At 45.1% G+C, this 16,105-nt stretch overlaps 1 protein-coding gene across 1 annotated transcript in view; it reads right to left on the bottom strand.

Moving 5' to 3' along the window:
• Window positions 1-15,916, bottom strand: part of LOC115316933 — a 38,479-nt gene extending 22,563 nt beyond the window's left edge. Inside the window, exons 1-4 of the mRNA XM_029976458.4 lie at window positions 15,639-15,916; window positions 15,292-15,543; window positions 10,193-10,392; window positions 1,035-1,313 (exon numbers count right to left, since the gene is read on the bottom strand). Coding sequence (XP_029832318.3) covers window positions 1,035-1,313; window positions 10,193-10,392; window positions 15,292-15,543; window positions 15,639-15,717 — 810 coding nt within the window. The 5' untranslated portion in view covers window positions 15,718-15,916. The remainder of the gene's footprint in view (window positions 1-1,034; window positions 1,314-10,192; window positions 10,393-15,291; window positions 15,544-15,638) is intronic.
• Between the last annotated feature and the right edge of the window lie 189 nt (window positions 15,917-16,105).

Here is a 16,105-nt window from a genome sequence, read left to right as displayed (position 1 = left end):
AGCAAATATAACAAAGCTCGTTACTCCGTAATAACTTTCTGTGAAGAATGCGATGTGTGGTGATTCATTCCGTGTGAACGCCATACAATGTACGCTAAAGCCTGATTCACATCATGAAATTATGGTCGCTATTTTCAGTCGCGACATTGCTCGGGAAGTGAAATGTATAAAAATAAACATATTACTATGAAAATGCTAACATTCATAGAGCACAACTTCGAGCTCTTTCGGTGGTCACATGTGTCTCTGCATCTTGTTCGCATCAATGATAGACGTATGTATAGGAGACTCTTCTTATATTACTGAACTTGGCGTGCTCTGGTTGGCAACATTCTTTTCTCACTGTTTAAAACTGGGATAGAAAGGTACTTCTGTCTTCAATGAATTACTCCGGAAAATGTGTGTTTATAGACCAACTTAACCCTCTCACGTCAAACCTCTGCGCATGCGCTGAGGGTTGACGTATTGGTGTACAAGTTGAACTGAATGGAGAGGGGGAGGGAGGCGGGGCAGAGATTTTCCCTCCGCCCCAGGGCGGGGCGGGGCGGGTGTGAGCGCCCCAAGCTGCAATGAAGACTACTATAGTCGCTGGTGGAATGAGAATGGCGGGGCATCTCTTTCAGGCGCCCCGCCTCCAGCATGCCCCCATTGCTTTCCACCATGCTTCAGGCGAGGGTGCGCGCTCGAGGCTCACGAGACGCCAAGGTGCTATCAAAGCTAGAAGTTTGTGCTGAAGGCGGGACGATTGAAAGACCTCTCTGCCGTTCTCGTCCTTTCGGTGATTACAGTGCGGTGGAGAGTGCTCGTTCGGGGCACTGACGTAACGCGCCAGATTTACCGTTCGCCAATACCGCGTCGAAGTAAAACGCCAAGGGGCGCCGACGTCGCGTCTGTGCTAACTGCGTCGTGTGGAGAACAATGGCGGCTAAAGGCCGCGGTCAATTCGCAGCTACTCTGTACTGAGCGCGTTGACGCAGCCACGCCGCACTGCCAAGCGAACGGACTGCAGATGTGCTCAACGCGCACCACCGTGCCTGTATAGCGGGGCTGGACTGGCGCCTCCACGTGTGGGGTACGGTTGGCTCGCCCACGCCGTCGTCTCGGTCCGGTGCCAGGAGGGCCGAGAGGGAGGGCTGCAGGACCCGCCTCGGGGGAGCGGGGCTCGGGGAGACCCCCTCGGACTGGAGGCTGGCCTCCAGGTAGCTGCACTGCAGCGTGTCCTCCAGGCGCTGCTGGCGCACCAGTTGGGCCAGGTTCAGGTAGCCCCAGAGCAGGGCCCCTTCCATCAGGGCCCACAGGAAGGCCATCAGCAGCTAAGGGTCGGCGGGGGGGGGGGGGAACGAAGAATGTACTTTTAAGCCACAAAGCAGCTGGGGCTGCGAGAGACGCCCCCGAGATTCCCCGAGGAAGGCGACGTCCGGATCACAGTGCAATGGGGAGATGCACGAAACGGCAGACGCTGCAATGCAATCGACCGGATGAAGCCCTATTGGTGCACGCCCAAATAGCCTGTGTCGACAGCGTTTCTGCTGGCCAGATGGTGCAACAAAGAAAAAAAGAAACAAACAAAAATAAAAAAAAGTGTCTCGTTGGCACTTGTGGACATGTGCTTTCTGCTTGGCGCGTCTGCTCTGACCTTGACAGACGCTGGCTTGAGCATCGTGCTGGAGATCTTTTAGCTTCAATGCGTTAATAAAACTGTTCTTGCCGCCGTTAAGACACAAGACTAGGTTCAATGATTAGGCTGTGTCTAAGCAACACACATAGCACAAGTGTTAAGTTCTACATTCAAATTCAAATTATTTATTTTTCTTCAAAAATGAAGAGGGGAGGCAGAGAAAAAAGCAACTTAGCAGTTGCTTGACAAAGCCTCTGCTGCACCCAACAACAGCAACAGCAGACTAGAAAAATAAGGAAACACACAGTCTAACAGTAACACAGATATGATGAAGTACACCCAAGAAACAACTTTAAAGCAATACGGAAACGAAATTCCAGCGCTCATTTTCTAGCTTAAATGTGTTGCATGTTAAAGCATAACCTAAAAGATACCAGACTTTAGTTGAAAGGCACACGAAAACTTAATTTAAAGCTGATTAATCGATCTTTAAATGTGCACCTGGTGGATGCCTGTGAAGCTTAGTTGGGAGGTAATCTAACAACGTTGGGGATCTTGCTACGTAGGTCATGACGTAGCAAAAACTGTTACGTAGCTGCACTTAATGTCGGAGCAGCACCGCTCTTTAGAAGTACGCTCAACTGTTCAAAGCAGTCATTAAACGATTTTTCAACTTCTTCCCTCTTAGCTTTCCTCAACTCACAAATCGCACATTGTACCAAAGAGTTCAAGAAGACGGAAAGGAGGGACTCCCCTCTTGCTCAGACCCTCATTTGTGTACCCAAACAGAGCCATTCTCCCCCTAGAAGATTAGCCCGTCGCTCAAAACTCGGACAAAAGTTGCTTTCCTTACCCAGTTCACCCTAAGCTGACAGTGCTGTGGAAGCTACATGCTCCTTGGGCCAGCCACACGCTCGTCACCCCATGGGTGCTTCTAACGGCTCGGTTGTAATGCATTGATGCTATTGACACCACCCAACGCTGACAACACCACCAACGGCAAAGCTCATAACCACGCCAGCCTTGCTATGTCACGAATGCAGGGAATCTCTTTTAGGGGCGAAGCTCCCTAGGGCCTAGTCACCACAAGGAGATGCGTCCATTTTTCTGTTTTTGTTTACGCCAGATATTCCACGACGCATCGCACTCTCCGTTCGCTCCTCTTGGAGCGCTTGCCCGAGTGCACCGTTTGGAATGAAAAATATAGCCAGTCGTCCAAAATACAAACGTGTGATTATCATTTATGGTTATTATCCATCGTGCTTGACTCATTTTTGAACGAAATTTGTATAGTTCATTTTTCGTTTCAGTATCCCTTTAAAAACCAGCATATTTCCCATAAAGAAGCATGGAAAACCGGGCCTGCGATAGGCTATCACTAGCTGCTTTTTAAAGAGTCATCTGGTGAAGCCGCTCGCAACCCAGGCAAAAAAAGGACTTTAAGAGGGAGCTGGGAATAACACGGTGTCCACACCTACCTATATATACAGGGTGTTTCACGAAAGGTGGACAAATTCGATATTGCAAAAAGTATGCATCACAACAAAAAAAGGCTTGTGTCATTTTGGTCCTAGGCCAGGACCCTATTTAGGAAAATTATCAAAGTCCGGGATAAGTAGGTTGTTAATCATTTTTGCGTAATCAACTTTTTTTAATATGTGTGTTTAAGGGCATGGTTTTAATTAGAAAATTGCTCAGCATCATCAAAAAACAATAAATCAACAAATTGCAGAACGATAGAAAGCATGCGAAGCATTTTACGGCTTTCTGAAAAACCGCGCAAATTCAACGGGTTTTCAAGTTTCGGTATGCTATTGTAGCACATCTCGGCCCCGGCAGCACCGTGCCCCGTGGAGAGATAGTGCAACCAGCCTCTGCTGCGTCGCGCGATGATAGCGCAGCAGAGGTTGGTTGCACCATCTCTCCATAAGGCGGCGCGGTGCTGCCGAGGCCAAGATGCGCTCCGATAGCAGACCGAGACTTAAAACCCTGTCGAATTTGTGCGGTTTTTCAGAAAGCCGCAAAATGCTTTGCGTGCTGTCTATCATTCTGCAATTTGTTGATTTGTTGTTTTTTGGAGATGCTGAGCAATGTTCTAATTGAAACCATGCCCTTAAACACAATATTAGAAAAAGTTAATTATGCAAAAATAATTAACAATCTACTTATCCCGGACTTTAATAATTTTCCTAAATAGGGCCCTGGCCCAGGATCAAAATGACACAAGCCTTTTTTTGTTGCGACGCATAGTTTTTGCAATATCGAATTTGTCCACCTTTCGTGAAACACCCTTGTATAATATATATGGGTGGTTTCATCTCAAATCATGCAGGCAAAAAGGGTCGAATTTTTAATTTCGATGAAAAAAATATATGTTATGGCGCCGTTTCTAAAAACGCAGTCGCCGCAGACCGCAAGTTCGTCAAATTTTTTGTTCGCGACTTATCAATTTTTAAAGAGGCCGCGGCGAAAAGCAGTGTTTTTCACACCCGTCGTGGGTCGGATGTTTCGCTTGATCTCCCGCCGTGGATTTTCAGTCAACATTATATTAACTTTTTTAAAGCACTCTGTGGACACACTTAAAAGGCTCCAATACCATAACATATTTTTAGGCGTTTTGCTTTTTTTCTGTAAAAATGTCAAAAACGCCCCCTCGGTCAATTGTTGACGAACTTTGACAATTAATTACTGGCGATCTACTTGGGTTACATCAATACTTTTTATGTCCACGGAAAGCCCAAAACACGTTCTTTATATGTATTATAAAATGACTTGGCTGTATAAAGCATTCTTTGCGGTACGTTTACGTTAATTTTATGGGAAAACCAAAAAGTACCATATTTGAAATTGATTTTCTCAAAAAACCCATTTTTTATTTTTTTTATTTTTTGTTAAAATGTAGATGTGATAGTTTTCTACGCGAAAATCAAGTCTAGAAAGTGTATATTTAGTTTTTATGTTTTATATTTAAGCATCAATATCGTACAAAAACGTGTTTTTTCGGCACGAAATGGACTTACGAATTGCGCGTCTTCACAAGCTTGGAAAGAGTTTTTTTTATTTTTTTTAAACGTTCCCACATAAAAATGAAATACAGTATTTTCACCCTGTTATATTTATTGATTATTTAAATTTTATTATAGGCGGCAAGCTACATTGGAGGAGTTCCAAAAAGAGAAAGCAACACTTCTTAACAGACCAGCAGGTGTCAAAAATTTTTAACGTGTAGGAGTCGGCAGACGTCGTGTATTGATTCGGGGCCCTCATTGGCCTGCATGAACGTCCCGCCCTTTCGGAGCCAGCAGATGACCACGACCTTTCGCGCTCGTTGTGTTAGATAGGACGGCCCGTAACAGTAAAGCGAGCAGCGCACCCTGTGTCACGAGGAGTGAAATGGTACGATTGTGTCGTTGATGCGGCGAACAGTGACAGCCACCCAGGAGGAGTCAGTCAGAGTATTGTACAAGGGAAAGCAAAGGAATCGTTGCCTGAAAGGATGAGGACACCACGACCTTACAATATCGACGGTCAACAACTGTTCTGCCAGCCAAAACAACGTCGCGTGCGCGCTAAAACCGGCGGCGCGGGACAGAAATCCCACAGACGCACACACGAAGATGGGCCGGTTTCGTTAGGGATGAGGGAAAATTTGAAACCAGCCATCCGTGCATGCGTGAAACGATACCGCCTGTTTGCCCCAGCTTCGAGCGCCCTATCCTTACCTTGAAACGGCCGTGCTCTCTCTCTCTCTCTCCGGGGAGATCCGATAGCACCGAAGGGTTATTTATTAAACTTGAGGAAGAAAACGAGAAGGGGCTGTTTAAGTTTAATTATCCCCACCAACCCGCTCATTCTGTCCTTATAAAGGGCTATCTCTTTTGGAAACAGCAAAGCCTGGAGACTGACATTAAAACGAGCGTGTTGGTAAATATACTTGTGTTTGTATTTTGCCCGGAGACTAGTTGGGTCGAAGTCAGCATCCTTGAAAACTATAACCGTTTGTGAAGAGTGGGCTTCTCCCGAGATGAAAAGTCAGCGCCGGCTGACGTGTTCTTTTGAAAAAGGGAAGGGGAAAGAAAACGTTTGAGTAACTGCAGAAACTACCTCGAAAGCTCCTCTCCCGATATGAAGCTTCAGGCATAGTCTCGGTTACCTTCTCGCGCATCGCCTGCTCGAATCTATTCTTCACTTTCTTTCGCACAGCCACTGTTCCGCACAGCCATCGTGGATGTGCGTAATAGAGGGAAGAACAGATTCGAGCATCATCTGGACGCCGTCATCCTGCCAGACTTCAGTGTCATGGGACCGACTCGTGTGTGTTTCTTCGCCCCGCTGAACTTAGTTTCTCAAGTGCGTTTTTGAACTTTTTTTTTTTTTTTTTTTTTCAATGTTTTTTTACTAACTGTTTGTTAGCACTGTTCAGTTGTTGGGTTTATTTTGTCATGGCGTAGCGGCCTAGGCGGTGATGTAGAGAGCGTGTTCGCCCGCATTTGGTTGCGTCCCGTTTAGGGAATGCCCGGAGGAGTTGGTTTTTGTTCTTGCCATGTGCGGCTGAGTTTTCCCGTCTTTATTAAATTATTGATTTTTTTTTTGTTTTACCTTTACGTGCCGTCGACTTCTTTGTCTGACTCTCCACCAGGCGTGGACCTATCGCCTTGCCACCACTCGAACCTAAATACTTTATTTTTTTTTAACGCAATTTTCGCTAAGATCGCAGTTGGGCAATTTAATTCCTATTTATTTATTTTTATTTCCTACCCCTCTCCATGACACACTCTCTGTGTGTTTCGGACCGTTTCTGTGTCACCACTTTTGTGTATTACGGAAGTGAAAGGACATTCCCTGGTGACCTGTGCGATGTGCGGTGAACAAACCCCAGTGTTTGGTTTCGGAAAGAATCGTATATAACATATCGACGGGTGTGGCGACTTTGTTTGTCTTAGTAATATGACAGCTAATAGCTAGTCGTGCTAGTTTACTGTGAAAGGTTTATAAATCGAAACAATACAACGCCTGTGCCTTTTGGTTATTGAAGGTCTACTAGGCCTGCTGATTCGGTTAGATATGTATCTTGTGGTTCCCGCTCTTATCAAAACATACATAAATATTCAATACCACAAAATTCGTTTATAATTGATTACAAAATGCAGAAGAAAATTGAAGAAAACTTTTTCACAATTCATAGAGACGCATGGGTCGCAATGTCTGACTTAGGTCTTGCAAAACAAAGACGTTTTTTTTTTTCCGATATTGAGGCCTAAATATAAAACATACAAACAAAATATACACTTTCTAGGATTGATTTTCGTGTAGACAACTATCATATCTACATTTGAACAAAAAATTAAAAAAATAAAAAAATGGGTTTTTTGAGAAAATCGATTTCAAAAATGGTACTTTGTGGTTTTTGCATAATATTAACGTAAACATACCGCAAAGGATATTTTATACAGCCGAGTCATTTTAAAATAAATATAAAGAGCGTGTTTTGGGCTCTCCGTGGACATAAAAAAATCGGTGTAACCCAAGTAGATCGCCAGTAATTAATTGTCAAAGTTCGTCAACAATTCACCGAGGAGGCGTTTTTGACATTTTTACAGAAAAAAAGCAAAACGCCTAAAATTATTTTATGGTATTGGAGCCTTTTAAATGTGTCCACAGAGTGCTTTAAAAAATATAATATAATGTGGACTGAAAATCCATGGCGGGAGATCAAGCGAAACATCTGACCCACGGCGAGTGTGAAAAACACTGCTTTTCGCCGCGGCCTCTTTAAAAATTCATAAGTCGAGAACAAAAAATCCGACGAACTTGCGGTTTGTGGTGACTGCGGTTTTAGAAACGGCGCCATAACATATATTTCTTTCATCGAAATAAAAAATTCGACCCTTTTTGCCTGCACGATTTGAGATGAAACCACCCATATATATATATATATATATATCTTATACCATAGTCCAGACCTAGAACCCTGCACCTTATGCTCTGGAGGCCAAAACTGGACCTTGGTGCTATGGAGGGAAGAGCTCCAGTTTCATTCGAGATTGAATAAAAATTCCGGGTTTTTGGCGGTGTCCTGCTAATGAACTGTGGCGACAGCCGAGACGCTGCACTCTGCAGCACACAGTTACACTGCCATATTTAAATTTTGTGGGCTTACGTCCCAACAACTTTAGCGGACGGCGTTCATGTGGCACTGTGACATCACACGGTAACATGACGTCGTGCGACAGCAATTCCCGTGACACTATGTTGTGATGCTTAACATGTATGCATCTCTTTTTTTCCTTCTGCGTGGAGTCTCCGAGGATGGTATGAATTAACATGAATAAAGATCTACAATCCACGCTTTCTGAGGGATGCTGGAGAACATATTGATCGTAGTGAGTCTTAAGGCCCGTTCACATTCTTGCGACCTCTTAAAACTGGGTTCCTTGAAACCTCTTACAACGAGAGGACACACTGGCACCATCTATTGGGTAGCAGTGTAAACTTGGCGGTCCGGCGTATTTTCTATGTCTCTCGCACATTATCCTTTCTTTCTTGATTCGAAAAACTTTAGTCAACGTTATAAACGAGCCTTTCTTATATGTATTATGCATATTTGACCTCGAAAATCCCGCAAAACCTTCGCTCTTGTGAAATGCAGTTCCAGGGTCACCGCATAGATGGCGCCAGCGTGCTCTCTCGTCCTAAGAAATTTTAAGAGGTTTTAACAAGTCTCGTCTCTCTCGGTCGTACTCAGTTGCAAGAGTGTGATTGGGCCTTTAGTAGACCGTTCCAATCACTCCGATAACGACACCTAACACTTCAACGGAGCCTCTGTGCATGCATTGTGTCGGATATCGTGATTGGGTATCGTTATTGAGTATCCTTATTAAGTATCATTATCGGGTGTCGGTATTAAGTATCATTATTGGGTATCACTATCAGATATCGTTATCGGGTATCGTTATTGGTAGAGCCCTGTGGGGATAACAGTTTGATTATCTGCATCCGCAGACTTCGTATCCGCATCCAAACTGCTTCCGCACTGTTCCTAAATAAATGTATCCAAATCCAATCCAAGTCCGCATCCGCAAAATTCGAACCCGCATCCAACCCTCAATTCGCACATTCATTTTATATCATAAAATAAAACAAAAACAGAACAAAAAACATTTGGATGGTATTTTATAACCTGTCAGTTGGTCTTTGTACAAAGAACTCTTTGTGTCAGAATACGGTGAAAGTCATTGTATCACATACTGTTTGACCATATTTATAAAATAAGCGATCATACTTCCAGAGACACGTTGCATCACTGGAAAGATGACTGCAGTTATGAGATTGTCTTGGGAGTCAGTGACACTGACACTCTGTCCGTAAGGTGCACTCAAAAGAAAGGAAATTTTAATGTTTATTTTCCTTTTTGCTTTGTAAATCTTACTTCCAGCAGATGCATATTTTTTAAACATAAAAATTAACAAAGAACAGACCAATAAAAGTTTCATTGTATTTAGGCAAAACAATGATGAAGTGGGAGAAGAAAGGTGCTCATTCACTGCAGCAAAGTACACATGTATGTGCGGTGGGAAAATATCACAATATTCAATAATGGCAGCACCTCCTATCGGTTTCAGTTTTTTTTTAATACTAACCGTCAACTGCATGCTTAGAAACGTATAATTAAAAGCAACTCAGTACCAACTGTCGAGAGAAAAAAAATTCACACACGCGCAACATTTTACTTGGCAATATTCTGTTTCTTCTACACAGCAACGTGTGTAGAAGAAACAGAATATTGTGAATATGGACGGATTTAGACTATTTCTCCTCTTTTAAATTAATACCTGCTCACTCCATTGGTGCACTTGACGCTGGGGTGGCATGCACGAACTGCGCTACAAGAATAAGGTGCGGAAACTTGTGCTGGTGCAAGTTCCACCACTGCACAAGATCTAATTAAATCTTCTTGATCTACTTGTAGGTGAACAAGCCATTTGCAAGCTTTTACTTTCTTGTGGCTTGAACATTTTGGGTTCTCTTTGCCCAAAGAATGTTTTCCGGTCTTTCCCTGCCAAACAAGAACACGCTTTTCCAGGACGACTGATGCTCCTGCATTCCTCACCTTTTTCAAGGGACAGTATTTTTGGTGAGCTAGAACGTTCTAGAGCGATCTTTGGCGAGAATCAAATCCTTTTTGGCGTAAAGACAATTTTCTCCCCAATTGGCACCTTTTACCCGAGAGATTACTTTGCTCCCGCAATACGTTCGATGGTGCACTTCATAGCATCACTCACTTATTCACTCTACACTGTGTGGTCGCACACATTTATGGGTTGCCTCAACAAAAATGTAGATCCGGACCCACGGATATTCGGATCCGCAGCTCCTGGCATCCGCATCCGATCTGCCAAATCCGATTGTATTTGGCCCGCATTTGCCAGTTTAATGCAGATATCTGTGGATGATTCGCATATGCAGGGCTCTATTATCTGGTATCATTAAGGGTATTGTTGTCGGATATCATTATTGGAGTTATCAAAACAATCCACTAAGCCTCCCTAATATTTTTAATAAAACAGAACTTACTCCAGGGGATGAGTACCCGTCTAGAAGGAAGGGCCCCATCTGGAGGTGGAGCTTCTGCAGGCCCAGGCTGAGAGAAGGTCCCAGAATGAGCCCCAGCTGCCTGCAACCCGAGAGCAGCGCAAACAGCGAGGTGCGGTCCTTTTCCTCCGTCGACCGTGCCACGTCCGCCATTATGACCGCACTGGCCCCAGCGCCCAGACCTGCAAGAGGAGCCGCGACAGATGTCGGTGTAAAACTGCCATGCGGAGGGGGGACTGCTAGCCGAGCGTGTTAATGCACAGCAGCTCCGAGCATGTGAAGTGAAAGCTCCCCACTGGAGAACCCAGGAATCCCGTACTCAATCCCCACCCCTGCTCCTTTCAATCTGGATATGAGCATTGTGTCAGTATGCGGTCGTGCATCTCTACTGCGTGACGTACGTTATAGACCGCAGGGTAGCAGCAGTACTGAACTGGCAAAATTCCTACAGCGGAGGCACCAGACACGCACTGGGGCTGACTAAATTTTCGCCGTCTAAACATACACACAACAAAATTTACTGTCACACGGGATCACGAAGACCGCACTCGCCTACGTCTGAAACATGCCTTCATCCTCCCCAGGGGAGGCTAATGCTAGTAGCATTACCACAACTGCTGCAATTGCTAATGTGATTACCATTCCCCTGCCGTGCGGCAAACTTATAATTAGTGTTCCATGTTTTCGGTACATACCGATAGACCTCCAAAAATAACCCCGAGCCAGTTTTATGAAAATCAGGAAAAACCAAGGAACTCCCAAATGGCTCCTTGAACAAGAAAAACCTCAACTTCACGGAAAGAAGTCTTTATCTACAGCTTTATTTTGTTTTGACCCGGAGCACAAACCTCAATGAATTGTCTCCGATGCTGCTTCTTCCTTCGGAAAGCCCACCCTTTATCTAGTTTGTTTCGTTCGTCGGGAACCGGACGTTTTTCAAGTATTCAAGCCATGCACACATTCTCTGGAGATTGGAGAATCCCATTCCAGTGTCCTGTTTTTTTCGACATGAGCCCTGACAAATGCCAATGTTTTGTTCCACACCGAAACCGATGCTGAAGAATGCCGAATCTGTGAAGAAGGAATTAACTTCCCATAAGAACGACCCTGAATTCGAAGAAAAATAAACCCACAAACATGGAACCCTGACAAAGAGGGTTCCACTCAGGGCGGATTTATGGTTCGGGCTGAAGGGGGGCAGTGGGAATTTGGCTGGAGGAGCAAGGCGGTGTGTCTGCAGAGAGATCTGACATCCCGTGCAGATGTGACCTCACAGGCGAAGCGTTGCCCTAATCTATTTTGTTGACTTAATAATTGACACTTCACCTCCCTCTCCCCTCTCACCCCTCATCAGTGCCCCGGGACACTGGTGGAGTGGCTCACTTCCCACGAATGACGAAGACCACCGACCTTCTTCTTAGCAATGGACGGGGCGTCCGTTTGACAATTATGTTTTAACACATACACGCACACCTAAAAGCTAAACATTTCTTTCCAAAAAAAAAAGCTGGTGCTTGCTTTAAGTGGGCCCCCTGGCCCCACTTAGAGCAAGTTGTTATAACAAAAAGACATTAAAAAATCCTTAAATTTTGAGTGTTCCTTTTGCTATGGTGTCAAGCACCTCATGCCAATATTGCAGATATAGTGAGAACATGTCCAGCCTGTATGCAAGCTGCTAGCGCGCCGTCAGCAAGAACACGTATGTGATAGCCTAGAACAGGAGCAAGTTGGCCAAGATTTCCCGTCGACTATATATGTTATCTTTCTTTGTCTTGGTTGAGATCGGAAGGTCGAAAAGGAGACTACTCACATTGGTAAAAGAAGATAAAAGTGAGATTTACTACTTATAGTGCGAATTGGGGTGGCCACACAGGCTGAGTTTCCGTACTTCTGTCGCCACACAGGCCGAGGTTCCGTGTCGCCACACAGGCTGAGGTTCCATTCTTCTGTCGCCACACAGGCTGAGTTTCCGTTCTTCTGTCGCCATACAGGCTGAGGTTCGGTGCCGCCACACAGGCTGAGGCTTTCGCCACACAGGCTGAGGTTTTCGTTTCCCGTCGCCATACAGGCGTTACGGCGCAGCAAGACGCACGCTGCGCCATAGGTTGAGAGCATGCTCTGCAGAGACCCCGCCCGGTAACAGCCAGCTCCACGTAATGATCCGTGGGAGCGGCCTCGGTGCTCGGTGCCTCGCTCGGACTTCGCACGAAAGTTCTTATATGCGTAGTCGCGCCGCCGGATACTAGCAATATCTGTGTCGCTTACTTGTGGGAAAAGTCTACATATAGGTCATACTGACACCGCATGCTGCTTGGAGTTGAGCCAAAAATGAATCCCTTTAATGCATCTCCGATGCATTAAAGGGAAGTTGACAAAATCCTTAAACCCGAAAAAAAAAAAAAAAAAAAAGACTGTGAAACTTTTAATGCAGGCATCTTAACAAATGTCTTTTCAAGGGGGGCCGCAACAAAATTCTGGCGCTTATTTTATTGTCTAAATGTCAACCATTCTCTGGCCACACTACAGAGACACCAATTTTTGTTTGAAAAGACATTAAAACATTATTTAAGACAAATAAACCGATTCACAGATCGCACCTGGTGGATGTTCCTGAATGTCGTTATGTCAACGTCCCATAAAAGCAGCGCTGCTCCGCGGAAGTACGGTGCCAAGCTCCTAGAGCGTGTAGGCTGTCAAAGTTGGCCAAACCGGATTTCCTTTTTTCCCCGCGCCTATTCAACTCCTGCAGGGCACGGGGAGAGGGGAGTTTGAAGCGGAGGTGAGCCACTTTTTTGCGTTAACGCCACCAAGTGCCAAAGCGTACAATCACACCAGCCTCCCTGCAGCCATGCCCGTGAAGTCAAACATGACGTCACAAACGCGCTGGAAACGCTGGATCTTCCGAGACATACGCACTCTCCGATGGTGGCTCTTCAAGCCCTCACTCGAATCGGCAGTTTAGAATGAAAAATATAGCCATCGGTTCAAAATACAAATGTGCAATTGTCATTAGCAGATTTCGTTGATCATGTTGAATTTATTTCTGAGCGTGAGAGGTATATTTAAATTTTCATTTAAGTATCTCTTTAAGATTTCTTTCGATCATATTAAAGGGCAACTCCGCTTAATTTAAAAAAATTTGAGATAGTGGTCGATTTTGCTTTTTGAAGCACTCAAAAACAATCCCCAATCCTTCGTTTCGCGAAAAATAAAATATTTTTTCGTGTAATTTTACTCTAGCCATGATTACAAACCGACACCGAAACGGTGGCAAAGCCGGACAACATTGTATATTCGGCATCACTAAGCATGTACACCCACGTGATATACAAGGGGAAAAAGGAGCTCCCCTCTTATCAGGATCCTCCTTTGTGCCTCCTGGATTAGCACAGGCGTCGCTATTCTCCTCCCAGAAGATTATAGAAGATTAACCTGTCACTCGAAATTCTTACAAAAGCAGCTTCCCTCTCCTCCTTTTACTTGGTGTTCAAAAGTATGGGATGTAACACAAGCCGCGCTCAACGAGGCGATCGGCTTATCAGTAGTATCAATAGTCAAGCGTCGGGCCGGCCGTGCGCGTCACTCACGTCTTTCACGGCACTGGCGCCACCCGTGCTCTCCCCGGAAAAAAAAAAACAAGATTGAAAAGAAAAAAAGAAGAAGCTGTACATGTTTCATGACGTCGCGGACGTGCCGGGAGAAGGAATTTGGAGGAAGCGGAAATGCAGCCGGGCAGTGTTGTCTGGCCCGCACGTCTCATCCAAAACCAGCGGATTCGTGCTTGTCAAACTTTGACAGCGATTTTAATGAACTTCTAGGCGGAATTCCGTCGTAATATTTGCCATGGGGGTTTTGTAGATGATAACAAAGAGAACTGTATAGTTTTGTACTACTGGAAAAGAAGCGGAGTTGCCCTTTAAGTAGGAGCGTCGTAATCACCAACTAAAGTTTCGACAAATTGCGGAGGCCACGATTAGTGCAAGCAGACAACCTGGAAGTGAAGGCCGGCACAACGAGCGCAGAAGTCAGCTTATCTCGATCCCCCTTGCATCTAAGCTTTACGGAGCATTCAATAGGGGGTACTGATAGTGCCGCAGGCCAGGTGGAGCAGTGTTCACTGTTCACACTCATATTGATTATGATAGTACAACTCCTAATTGTTGTCCAGTATATTCATGCAGTTTGCAGTTGCTTTTTTATCATGCGTGACTTAAAGCGGAGACGACGAGTAACAAAAAGGGGATACACACAAAATGGGCCTAGGAATTTAATACTCATTTTTGTAAGCTTAACTCGAGTGCCACACTTTTCCTGTACTTTCATTTTGTGTTCTGCATGTTTAAGTTGTAAAAGTCAAATTTGGAGGTTTTACGTGCCAAACCGACAAAGGGCATTTGGCATGCCCCAGCAAAGGACTGAGGATTAATTTCTACCATCTGGGGATCTCTTGACGTGGAACTAAAATCTCGGTTGCAAGGACCTTGGTCAGGATTCAAACCCGCCTACCAGGGACTTGCACTCCTGCACGCTTTGTTTCCAAATCACCAGGGTAACCTGTTTTGGGCTGTAAACCGTGCCCCTCATATAATGCTCTTCAATGAGGCACTAGGTGACATGCAGGAAAAAGTGAGAAACTATGTGAATAACAAAATAAAAAAAAAAAACATTTCATGCCTCTGCATTTCGGACAGACTTTTTGTTCAGCAGCACTAAGCAGCTGCACAGAATTCACCACCACAGCAGAGAAAACTTGACCATTCTACAAATATAGCGTTCATATCACATAGGCTAATCTTTTGCATTTCTAACAGGCATCTCACAATGCTTTCTGTTAGACCCCATTTTTATCTGTGTCTGATGGCATTTTTCCGATTGGTCCCAGAGGGGAAAGAGGCAGTAAGAGAGGGGGCGAGGGAAAGATGTCCGATTGACTACAAATACATGTGATAAAATGCCTACACCCAATCTAATCACGCTATCTTAACTCGTGTGTGAGTCTGTCATAACACTGGCGATGCAGAGAACTAAGCGCACGGAAAGGTCAGAACGGCATTTAGCGGGCATAGAAAGTGGCGCATTACCCGACAGGAGGCGAGCGACGAAGAGCAACCAGTGGGAAAGGCCGACGAAGTACAGGAAGTTCCCGACGATCTCGGCCAAGTTCGTCGCTAGCAACACGAGCCGGATGTTGTCAGTGCCGTCAGCCCAGATGCCGATTAACGGGCTCAGAAACAAACCCGTCAGGCTGAAGCCGGACACGATGACGCCGAGCATGTAGTCCGGAGAATTGAAACGGTTCGTGATGTAGAGCCATAGCGACGGGAAGATGATGGCTGCCCAAAAAACAAAACAAAAAAACATTACACCCGCATTGACACCACTATATTTTTTTTCAACCGAAACCAACAAACAGAGCTGTCACACTCACCGTACTCGACGCCCGTGAGAAGGAAGAAGCCGCACGCTGTGCACAGGGTGAGTTTACGCTTCACTTTGAGATTCATCATCGCCGGGGAAAGTCGTCGCCACTCGCCGCGAGCGTGCTACTACAGCGCATCGTGGACAGCGTGTAAAAGACGCTGCTTTGGCGCGTTGTAAATACACGGTGGTGGAATTTTGAAACGAGCCGCCAGATAAGGCATTATCGAGCGACTCTTTCCACTGTGTCGACTCAGCGTCGATGTTCGGTTTTGGTCACACCCGGAAACCATAGAAACGTGGGACGCGTGGCAAGAGTGACAATCCATCGCAGTGGCAGTAGCGTATTCTAAGGTTCGTTTTTATTCCGACTAATTTAAAACTTTATGTTTATATCTTTAAAATTTTTTATAGTTTTTAAATAAAATATTTGAAGTAAATCAATATAATTGTAAATAATAATACGGAGCTGCCATC

This window comes from Ixodes scapularis, unplaced genomic scaffold, assembly GCF_016920785.2.
Source record: "Ixodes scapularis isolate PalLabHiFi unplaced genomic scaffold, ASM1692078v2 PGA_scaffold1__304_contigs__length_218370807, whole genome shotgun sequence".
In the NCBI taxonomy this organism is placed as follows: domain Eukaryota; kingdom Metazoa; phylum Arthropoda; class Arachnida; order Ixodida; family Ixodidae; genus Ixodes; species Ixodes scapularis.
Note: the sequence above shows the minus strand (reverse complement) of the source record. Positions and strands in the feature narration are given on the sequence as shown.